The 12322-nt window shown below is 38.3% G+C and overlaps 1 protein-coding gene across 1 annotated transcript in view; it reads right to left on the reverse strand.

Moving 5' to 3' along the window:
* Positions 1-12322, reverse strand: part of prkcaa (protein kinase C, alpha, a) — a 161982-nt gene that overhangs the window by 71674 nt on the left and 77986 nt on the right. The window contains exons 4-5 of the mRNA XM_078279319.1: positions 6847-6958; positions 5563-5691 (exon numbers count right to left, since the gene is read on the reverse strand). Of these exons, the coding sequence (XP_078135445.1) occupies positions 5563-5691; positions 6847-6958 (241 nt within the window). The remainder of the gene's footprint in view (positions 1-5562; positions 5692-6846; positions 6959-12322) is intronic.

Raw genomic sequence — 12322 nt, forward strand, 5'->3', positions numbered from 1 at the left:
AAAGTGAAGCACATAAAACACTGTATTGATCAAGAATTTGAACAATTACTGATAAAGTGGGCAAACATTGACATTTCACTAATTTATTGATTCAGGAAGGAGGATGTACTCCACCATTGAGCAATGGTTAACATCTGACACTTGACACTGCCTACAGAGAGCACCCTAAAATAGCCTTAAAATGAATGAGGCGATGTAGTTAGAGTGAGATGAGTAAAAAGAGATACAAGGGCTGAAGGTAGGGAGACACATTCAACTATGATGTTGCTGCACAGGATACTATACACAGGATGTGTTGTAACGCCTGATTAAGCTCACTTAATGTGTGTTACAATGTATTGTGCTAATGTTTTTTTAAGTTCATCCTACATTTCCCAGAATGCCATTTAACAACCTAGAGAGCAAAATGAATTAGAGTATACTGTTGTATATAATGTTTATCCAGATAAAAAAAGTAATTGTGAATAGAGAATGATGCCATGCACCATTTAAGATACATGTTGCATGCAACCTATGACCAGATCAGGAAGATGAAGTTGTTGTCGCAGTGCATTCTGGTATTCTCTCGTTCATGGATGTCTGTAGACAAAGAAAAGTTACCACTAAAGTAGAACTTTTCTTTCAAAGTAGCAGCACTGTTAATATATCTAGTTTCTAATGTTACACTTTCTAAATTTGGCCAGTTATCTATAGTAATACATTGAAAGCGCCAGTAAAATATACTCCTAATGCAAGGTGGTAGCTGCATCAGCCAGAAGCTGTTAACAGTGTTTAGGGTGGATTTGGTATTTTACTGTGTTACATCTCCAGAAGGTTCAACAGTAAAATCCAGCTTCCCTGATCCACCTACATCTATATCTACTCTGAACACCAATCTGATCTCCACACACCTACACTGCACCTACATATAAAAGAAATTGACACATACAGCAGCTTTAGTGTAACAAATAGCAATCGAGACATTTGGACATTGAGGCAAGAGGGAAACAAATCTTATGAAAAGGTTAAAAGCAGAGTGAAGTGAGAGCAGAGGGCTTGTTAAATGAGGCTTTTCTCCAGAACTGGGTGAGTCAACGATGGAACAAAACGGAAATGTAATTATTACCACTGTTTCTCCCACACTCCCAAAGGACCTTCATGCGGCAAGGGTTTGTGCACACGCCTGCACACATATACACATACATACACATTAATGAAGATAAGTAGGAATAAAAGAATATGAACCGAAATTACAGAAATGCCCTCTCCCAAGCGGGCTCTCTGGAGGTTTGCACCGAGTCAATGAACAATGGGATTGCTGAAACAAACAGGAGGGTGGTTTCCTCAGCACCAATGGATAAAGAGGCGCTGTGTGTCAGCAGGAATGAGAGGCGTAGGACAAGGTTAGTGGGCTATGTCTGTCCTTTAGAGACAGAACTTGTTTTGTCTCCTTCAGCACCTCCCCTCCCATCTCCGTTTTACCCTAACTGACAAAAACACACTCACAACAATTTCTGGAAAATGCACAGAGAATCTTTCTGAGTGACTCATTTCATTTAGCCATCAGAAGTCTGTATGTCTATTGGCCTGGTGGAGTTCATGTGTAGGGCCATGGGTTTAAAGGACAGCTGCTGTCCCTGGCAGACATGTCACCTCCTGTTTTGGCTCTGGTCATCGGTGAATTGCAAAAGAAATTGGAGTCATTCTTCGCTCAAAGTTGAGTGTGTGTGTGTGTGTGTGTGTGTGTGTGTGTGTGTGTGTGTGTGTGTGTGTGTGTGTGTGTGTGTGTGTGTGTGTGTGTGTGTGTGTGTGTGTGTGTGTGTGTCCCTCTCTACTTAAGGCACCATGTTACATTGCTCTGTAACATGGTTCTTCACCTTTGATCAGGGCAAGTGACATGAAAGACGTAATAAATTACTGATTACTTTTTTCACATTAAAAAAATAATTACTTTACTTACTAATTATTAATTAATTTGTGTTCAACACATGTATACAAAGAAAACAAGACATTGTGGTTCACAACAGCCAGCCTAAAATCTGGAGGTATTTACTGACCATCCACAGCCAAATTAGCCCCGGTGTCTATCTACACGCTTTTTTTGTGGATGAAATGAATGCACAAATACAAAATCACCACATACACACCCTAACAAAAGTATGACATTTGTGTTTGTAGAATAATAATCTGAAAGTGTTGCAAAGTATCATCCTCCCAGCCATCCACTGCACCTCTTCCCTGCTACACTCTTCACTAATGGAATACAATTGTGTTTGGCAAGCTAGCTGCAAGGCGGCTACAGCAGCTAATGTAATCTATGATACAATCTGGCCTGAGTGGGCTGGTAGTGCTGGGACAGCAGTTGTATACACGCACGCATGCACGCACGCACGCACGCACGCACGCACAAGAACATACAGTATGTAAATGATAACATGCCTGTTTTGTCCACATCAGGAATAGGCTACTATGTACCAGAGGGCCAATGGTCTGCAATATTGCAGGTGATAATGGTAGTTTCCCATCCATGGTGTACACACATATACATTCATGCGCAAATACAAGTGTGAAATATGCATACTTTTTCACACATACTGTACATCATTATCATGAGTTGACAGCTGGCAGAGCATGGCTCATCAAAAATAAAAGCAATATTGGACTGGAATGTTTTTAAAGACGATACAGTCCAAACCTTTGTGAAGAGGTGTGAAGTGTTAATATACTGTAGCCATCTTATCCAGCAGGATATTGTTGGAGAGCAGATGAGACTGAATATTAAAAGTGGGAGGGAAGCAGGAGCAGGAAAAATGTTGTTTTTGATAGGAGTGTACTTTGCATGATTTAGTATAAACTTAATCCTGTCCATTCAAGTGTTTTGTTGTACTCCACAGTATGTTTTTGTCCCACTTAGACTTTACGGGACATTTATTTCAGCAGATGACTGGCCTGTGATAGACGAATGCATGTTAAGAGGTACTACCAGATGGAGAAGGAGAAATACATGGTGTCAGCCCAAAACCTTGAATACATATTTGTGACAAACTCAAAATGTATTTAATTGAACTGTTTTTAAATTATTGTCACTGTTTAGGTTATTTAACACTTGGCCATAACATAATTTTAAAGGCAACACAAATATAGAAACTACTGTAAGATCTATATGATATACAGTATTTACAGGAACTAGAAGTAACACATTCTCTGGAAAAGTTTTAAACTTTAGTTGAGGCTAAAGGCAAGTTTGATTAGAATGAATGCAGAAATGCATTAGAATCAGCTCAACTGTGTGCAAAATTCTAATTGCAAATACGAAGAGTAAACTTTAGTGCTTTAGTGGTCAGATAATGAGCACAGAACTTCCATGAATGAGACAAGTGATTTTGTTCCTTACTCAAATTATTATTACCTAATGTTTGGGCTAGGTGTGTAGGTGTTGCACCGCTTCCCTACCCATATTCACTCTGTTCCTGCTGGTAATAATCTGATAACTGAATAAATCAGTGAAGTTCAGTGCCAGGGCCTTGTCATGCACTGACCCCTGTTAGTCAGATTATTTAAATGATTACGTGTCAGCTCAGTCCAGTCCCTATTGTACTAGCAGATGTGCTAATGCACCATTACAGCTGGGGGATTTACAGCATACCTCGGAATACAAGGTAAAATGGGCTCCTAAACAAAAACACACTGTTGTACTACACTGTTTCCCCTAATAAACTCAAGCGACAACACCATACAGATAGTCTGGCCAATGTGCAGCGTGCATATTCCATAATTAATTTTATATAAAGACCTAAGAATCAGTATTAACTATTTCTATGCCATTTTATTCATTTTAAATCTATTCGTGTTTCTGCACAGAGAGCTGTACACACTGCTAGATGTATGTAGCGGCATCATCATTGCTTCATTTCAATATAAACTAGCGCAACCAATCACTATTCATATCAAAGCTGCTCCAGTGATGCAGCATCCTGCGGCAGCCATGTTGAAGGACCACTGTTCCTAGAACCCCATTTAAAAGTGACAACTCTGTGCTCACAGCAGTATCAAACAGACATTGCTCATTTTGGTGCTACCTTTTGCCAAGGACTCAGAATGTCACAACATTTACATTGGACAGATTATGCATGAAATTATCCCAATCTCTCTTAACCACAGCAGCTGTTTGTGATTATTGTATTTTGTGATTTATAAACTTAAATACTTAAACCTACATCTTGTCTAAATGCATTGTTTGTATTTGTCAAAACGGTCAAGGCATGCAAATCATGAATAAACATAGAAAATGATTAGATAGATAAATAAAATAGATAAAACATTAATTAACAGTAAAGTGTGGGAGGAGCAGATAGTGGTAAAAATAAATTGCATGGATATCTTATTAGGCCAAAAACCTTTAGTTACAATTAACTCAGCTGACCTTTTTTCATGATAAAACATTTTGTTTCATAGAAACTGACGATGTACCACACTGCGTCACAGACTTGAATCATGATCCAAAAGATAAATGTATTGATTAGACATGACATTATGATAGCCTTACTCTTTTTTGGCTGTTCAGACAAAAAATACAAATAACAAATGGCTGTAGGAACATTTCTTAAGGATGTAAAAAAAAAAAAAAAAAAACTCTGAAATATTACATCCCTATTGATTACATTACATTAAATAAATGTTATTAATAGTATCTCATTACATCTTTTTCTGAGCTCAGTAGGCAAAGACCAGGTGTGTCTTTGAAACCGGAGGCATTAGTAATTAAAACAGCTGGCATAGCCAGTGATATGATCATGTAGAATAGCCTTCTAATGAATAATGGTAAGACAGATGACTGTAAAGTCACGACCCCATTCATAAGCAGAGCCCTCAGATCTCATCTTTGTGTAATTCTGATAAAATATATTAAATTAATATATCAAGTGTTTAATTTGCCTTACAAAGACATTTCAGTTACATCAGAAACTCCAGCCAACACAGAGAAAGTCGTGACTGTTTAAAAAGGGTAACAACACGAAGCCCACGCAGCAGACCACACACCACTGCAGGATTACATATTTGGATTGGGATTGCCTTCCAAGTGTGTCGTAACTGTGAATTGTTTCTTACGGGAGAATGTTTATCAGGAGAGGCTCTATCGATCTGAGCACCCAAAAGGGAAAAGACTCTGCAGCATACTGATAGCTGTTAGTCACAGGGCCAGCCATGTGGTTAGCAGTTGGATTCACCACGTTACAAGTAGAGTTAAGGCAGAGTTAATGATGAGCAAGGTTCAGTTCAGGTGTACTGGCAGCAGTGGATAAAGACTGAATGTCTGTGTGAAATTAGACAGTCGGGGTTTATCCACCAAAAAGGGCAAAGCGTTGAAATTGATCCAGGTTAACAATCGAAATAGAACAACAGAGTCTGCTACCACCTACACCCTCATCCCAGCCTGCCTGTGGTGACAAATATACACACAAACACATTCATTAGGCATCTGACATAAACACACATCAACCAGTTGAGGTATATCACACCTGGCATGTTTTCAGCCCATTAAATCCAGTGTGTGCTTCAGAGAGGGGCGGTTATGAGGCCTACCTGTGACCTGCAGCTTATCGGCAGTGACCTCACACTTGAGGAAAAGACGCCCCCTCCTTTCGGTGTGATCGGTTCCACACATGCTGGGCACGTTCATGACACACTGATTATGGACATTCATATCGCAGGCTGGAGGGACAGAGAGAGGAGATACATGACATTACAGAAGGATTAGCTTCATGTACTTGATCCAAATCAAATCAAACTGAATGGCTCAGGGCTTTCTTAGAATTGACTGAAATACGAATGCCATTGTGAATGAGCATGCCAAATATAGTAAGCTGCTTTAAAAAATGTCCTTGAGACTTTCTTTATCTACTGTATATAAGGACATATTTCAATTTCATTCCATGTATAAATATTTGGCACAATATTAAAGGAGGGTTTTTCGGAAAGCTGTGTGAAAGAGAAGATAACAAGGTTATGACCCAGATTCAGCCATGTGATGTCATGTATACATGGCATGTGTGTCAGTCAGCTGAACCACCCTGTCATGGATTGGGAAGAGTTAAATGGATTACATCATCATGTCACCAAGTCAGTAGGTGAATAAGTGAATAATAAAAAACGATTTACTGAGTCTGTGCCTCACTGTAACAGTCCCATGGCTAACCATTGCTTATAAATACTACACTGTGATCATATTGTGGTGTGATTAGAGGTGCAATTGATCTTCCAAAACAATTTGCTGCTCTACATCTCTATTTATGTACACCCTGAAGCAATCATTAGGCATAACTGGTGGTCTGCAGCAGGTGGAAGATAATGTATTTAGGAGCTCATTAAGGCACTCAGACTAATCCACTAACAAAAAATTAAAGGGAATAAAAGTGAGGGAAAGACATTAATAAAGACTCTGTAAAGCTTTTGATAGCAGGCCTATTCAGGGTACACGAAACATAGCTGCAGACTGAAAATAGACTATGTGAGATTTTAATGAGTGAAAGTCAAGGAGGAGGGGAAATACAAGGGCCTATGATCTTCAGTGAAGAGGAACAATATGTTTTTTTTCAGGAGACTGATGCTGATGAAGTGGCTCTGTGTAGAGCCACTTATAGCAAACCATTATTTTCCTATGTATGCCATGAATATGCCTCATCGACCTGTAACAGTGCAGGATTAATCATCCTCTGTTAGTGTTTGAGCATCAACTTTAGGCCCTACACCACTTGATACACACAATTATACGTTGACACTAACTAATGTTATATTATAAATTGTTTCAATTTTAAATCTCTTAACCACTAAGTGAGAAAAAAAAAAAAAAAAAAATTAAGAACTTACACTCGCACTTCATGCCCTGGTGGATGAGGCCATACAGCAGAGAGCCACAGTGGTCACAGAAGGTGGGGCTCCCATAGGTATGGATCTTAAACTTGTGCTTTGTTCTGGGATCCTGAAACAATCAAAACACAGAGAAAGCCTGAAAAGATGGCATGACTAAAAAGGCAAACCAATTACCAACTGTAAATTAGTTATAGCTATAAGAGCACATGCTACTGGACACTAGGAGGTAGGAACAATACCTGATTATTAACGATGTATTGATTCAAAGTTGGAAAGCCAACTGCAATAATGGTTTCAATTATTTAAATCGCCTTAAACTGTTTCTCAACACTGGAACATCGTCTGTGGCCTACTGGTGACACCACTAAGAAATATGGTTTTAAAAGGAGTTTTGACAGATTGACTTTCTGTTCTGCAGAAGTTGTTGTAAAAATATAGACAAAATAGTTTTTTTAACTAGTGCATTATTGTAACCTTTACATATATTATTGTTCATTTGAGTTATTTTATGCATTTTACATTTTGAAAGCTAGCATACTGTTTGGAAGAACATAAAAAAGTATTTAATTGAATCAAATGGCAGGTAGTATGCAAGAAAGAAATGATAATCAGGTAGAATTCGGTACACCTCTGGACATAAAATGTTCTGTAAAACATTTTTTTTTCATAATTTAAAAAATATCTATCCTTAAAAAAAAAAAGAAGCTTTGTCCAACTCCGGCTCCATCCTTTATCCTCTGACACTCACGCATGTTATTGAAGGAAAAATAGAAGTTGAAATCAACCTACTGCATCACAGGTCACCAATGTATGTCACAGAAATGAAAGTCACTCAGCAGACAATTCATTGCTGATTGCCAACTGACTGCTTGATTTTTTCTTATACAACTTGAAGTGTTAGCCAATCAATCTCTAACAGCTTTTTATTAAACCATTTTTTTGGGGGGTTGTCTTTCCATCTTTATTGACCACATCAGTGAATAAGAATGGAGTTGTTTGTACTCAATGGACTTCGCATTTGATTCAAAAGGCACCAAAAAAGTAAAATACATACATTTATTTAACTATTGCAATTACATAATTAATTAATTGTTAGTTATACTCATGTAAGTACACACAATACATCTAAGAATTATTGCAGACTTAACCAATGAAGAGTGTTGTGGAAAAAAAACACACGCTATTAAATATTCTCAGTTATTATCACACTTAATAAGACACTGCTTCTTGATTTTCATTACTCCATAGCAACTGTCATAAACTGCAATAAATGAGAATGTGTGCGTTGTACATATAAGAAAGACGCCACCTAGCTCATGTATTGTTGTCCTTTTGGCCACAAGTAAATGGTTTGTGCACATATATGTGAATAGGCAAAGCAATCTGAGCTTTTCATTCATCACTGGCCTCCTAGTATTGCAGTTCATCTCTTTGTAAAGATAATACTTACTGTTGGCTTCTGCTATGTTAGACTACATGCAGGACAAATTCCACTTTTTACCTCCGCCATGGAGCTAATGTTTTTGGTTCGGTTTGTTTGTCAGCGGGCCCAATGTTTATGAAACTTAGTGGAAGGGTGTAGCATGGACCGAGGAATAACTCATTGCATACTGGAGCAGATCCGAATAACAGGGCAAATACTGTACACCAATTATTTTACAAGTTCCTTAACGCTGGGGGGCATGGCCTTGGCGGAGGTCTGCACTCTCCGAGTGCCCTTCTAGTTTGTTTCTCACGTTATTAAAAACAATTTGTATAACATACTGAGGTTCACATATTTATTTTGCTAACTAGATTTGTGTCTCTTATCAAAAGGATGTTCAAAAACCAGGGATGTTCAAAAACCAGGGAAACCCCTTCATTGTTGTGATGTTGTTGTTCAGTGTTGTTCATGTTGCAGGTGGTTATGTAATGCATTCATTCAGTTGTATCCCTCCAGAGTGTTATTGTGTTTTAATGGTGCTTAAGTGAGCATTTTACAGGATGTAAAACAAGCTGGAACCTCTTCTAGCAGATTCACACTGGGACCAACAGTTAAGCTACATGATTGCATCCTCCCTTAACCGTGTGATATTAAGTCCATTTAATGTTTAATGTTTTGATAACTTGCATAATTAAAATCTCCAGGTTATACTGGAGCTGAGCAAATCCCAAATGTATGAGCAAAGGGTTTAGAGTTTTAATTTTGGATAATGATGCATGGTAACAAATTCAATTTTTCATGATAAATTCAATCAATGACATTAAAGGAGGAGGATGCAATTAATGATGTACATGTCAGTCCATTAGCCTTCCCCACATATGTATAGATATGCCGTATATGTTATTATCCCAACATTGCCAAAATGATACAATTGGAAAACTTGCTGACATACACAGTATACTGACGCTATTATGTAAACTGGACTTGTATATGTGGACAGCACTAATAAAACAACCCATCTATAGTGTTTTGTTTGCATTTGTTAAAATAAAAAGTAAATGCATAACCTATCTTTTTATTAAGTGCTCATCACCACTGGCTGGGCCAGCATCCATGCAAGAAGTATGGCCCAAACGGCCACTGTTATTATACAGTATTTATGTGCCACTTGAAGGTAAGTGGTATAGTACGGATATATTACAATGCCACTCCTGTATGTTATACAGTGTAGGGTCCCTGTCACATGCATACATTCATTCATCGTGTGCACTCAACCTGTAGCCTATCAAGCACTCTCCTCTGAAAACTGGCGGACTGCCACTTTTCCAAGCGCTTGTTCAAAGTGCTTTCCTGCTCATTCTCAAATTGTGCTATACTGTAAATCTTTTTCAGAGTTGGAATCTGATCTTATCTGAAGTGGATTTGCATTGAGAACATTATTCAGGCACGTCTATTGTTTTTTCACTGCATCTATTTGAAAGGAAAAGTCTTTGTATTCTCTAGAAACAAGGGAGTTTCATTCTCCCAGGAAAGAGAGATACTTCTTTCTGTATCTAGAGAAATACAGTGTCAAATGAGAATGTCAAATGAGAAATGAATGAAAAGAGCTTGACCCAGGAGAAATACATCACCAGTAAGGGGAGCAGGATGGCATATATCTCAGTGAGAGTTGACACTATCACATGGTTAAGCGCCACAGCAATCAATGTTTCTGTTTGCCATTTCAGTCAGTTTGCCACTTGCCTCTGGTCTAATGCAACAGAGCCTTAATCCTCAGATCTTTCTTGCAATCTACCATTTCCCTGCCTGTCAGTCAGCAGAGGCTTTACACCTTTATAGGACAAAGAGAAATTCTTCCTTTGTCTGTCTTTCAGTCCACGGGTGTACGTGACAGGGACAGTAAGTCCTGATCTGAAACAGAGATGTTTACATTCCAGCTGTCGTAGGCATACTTAAATACCTCATTTTAATGCCCTATATTAAATTCTGATTTACATAAAAGTCAAATGTTAAAGTAAAAGTAAGTAATCAATGGCTTTTTTTCTGTTGGACATGAAGGAATTAAAACATCTTGAGCCCTATTCAAACGGGACAAGTATTAACTGGGGACCTTTAGTAATTTGAAATAATTGCTGAGGTTGTTTGTGATCTTAATCACATGGGAATCTGCCATGTCTGTAACTTGTCAAGTAAAAATTCCACCGCAAATGACCTACCATATTTCGCCAAGCACAGAAGTCATGTAATAATATTAGTCTTGCGTGAATTGGCATCTCTGTGATTCAGAGTCGTATTGGCTGCCTTGGCAATTATAAATTAAAGTCTTGACAGAGCCTTCACATCATATCTGGGGGATAATGTCAGTAAATATGAGTGAAATACAGACTTCCCTTATCCCGTGCGAATGTGCTGCATGAAACCCAGACGTTGGGGGGGAATTTCAAAATCACATGAGGTCAACAGGTAATATTAGTCCCGTGCAAATATGGGTTTAAGACACCGCTTGTAGTGGCCTGTAAAAACTGAAAACCGACCAGGAAGTGACAGAAAGTGACCATGGAACTGATGAAGTAATCACTGAATCATCACAATTAACAACAACCCAAACTATCTGTATAAATTATAGTCGTTTAGTGCTAAAGGATCATAAAATCAGGTCGTAGCATGCCTACAAACATTTCAGAAAGAGTAGCAACACTTTCTTTTAAAGAGCTCATATTAGGCTCATTTTCAGGTTCTACCAGAATAGGTTTACATGGTTTAATTTTCAAAAAACACCATATTTTTTGTCATACTGCACATTGCTGCAGCTCCTCTGAATCTCCAGGTTGGCCAGACAAAGTCGGAACTGCGGCGTCTTTCAGAAGTAATCGTTTCGAAAATCCTGAATTGAACTGTGGCTGGTTCAGGAAACAGTCATCCGTAAAATGAACAGAAGACACCATAAGGTTGGGGTTGTAGTCCTGGGAAATAGTGTAAAAAATGAATTTTAACCATTAACTCTTCAATTCATTGTCTTTTAGAAGATGAAACAGAGGAGATTTCCCCTTGCACTGACGAATACAGCGTGTCCTAGACATGGCGACACAACTATCTGAACTCTTCGGGCCTCCGCTCTAACTAGCTTGGTTTGAGAGTGTGCCACACTCAGGCATTATAACGTGTGTTACAAAGTGACGCAAAATGACACACGTTTGTCACGGAATTAAAGGCTGGACTTCAATAGAGCTGTTTCGAGCAGTTTGTGAACAGTGTTTTCTGTGGGAGATGGTAACTCCCTTTGGGGTGAACTTTGGGCTTTTTCACTTTGTAAACCTATTACGTGCACAAATATTAAAATATGGTTTAGAACACACTATGATGAGATGTACAGTAAGTGTTGTAATGTATTTGTCAACAACTATAACTCCTCCTGTACTGTCCCATACTGTAATTGGAGGCTTGTGTATACACACATAATGAATGACAATATAGTAAAATTACTAAATATTTCTTCATAGGAGAAATTATAAGTTTTGATACTGTACATTAATAAGCACAAAAAATGTCATAGCTCCATACAACTACATTATAGTATGTTATAAACCATTTACTGAATGTTTGTATACTGCATATAAATGCTAAGAGGGCGACTTAAAATGGAGTGTTATCTTCATAACACAAAATAAATATTGGAGTGTGGCAGAGTTGGATCGATGGGTAGAGCATGTGCACATGTACTGAGAGGCTTATGCCTCGACGCAGAGGTCCAGGGTTTGAGTCCGACCCGTGACGATTTCCTGCAAGTCTTCTCCCTCTCTCTCCCCTTTCTCACCTAGCTGTCGGGTCAAAAATTAAAGGCGGAAAATCCCACAAAAAAAAAAAATATATATATATATTGGTAACACTTCGCTTGAAGGTATCTACATAAGAGTGACATGACACTGTCATGACACAGTCATGACACATGAACCCTAACCCTAACCATAACTTGTCATGACAAAAACCGAATGACACTTACTAAAAGAAGTGTCATGTCATAAACGTTTATGACTTGTTTATGTTTATGAC

Source organism: Sander vitreus, chromosome 2 (genome assembly GCF_031162955.1).
Source record: "Sander vitreus isolate 19-12246 chromosome 2, sanVit1, whole genome shotgun sequence".
Lineage (NCBI taxonomy): Eukaryota > Metazoa > Chordata > Actinopteri > Perciformes > Percidae > Sander > Sander vitreus.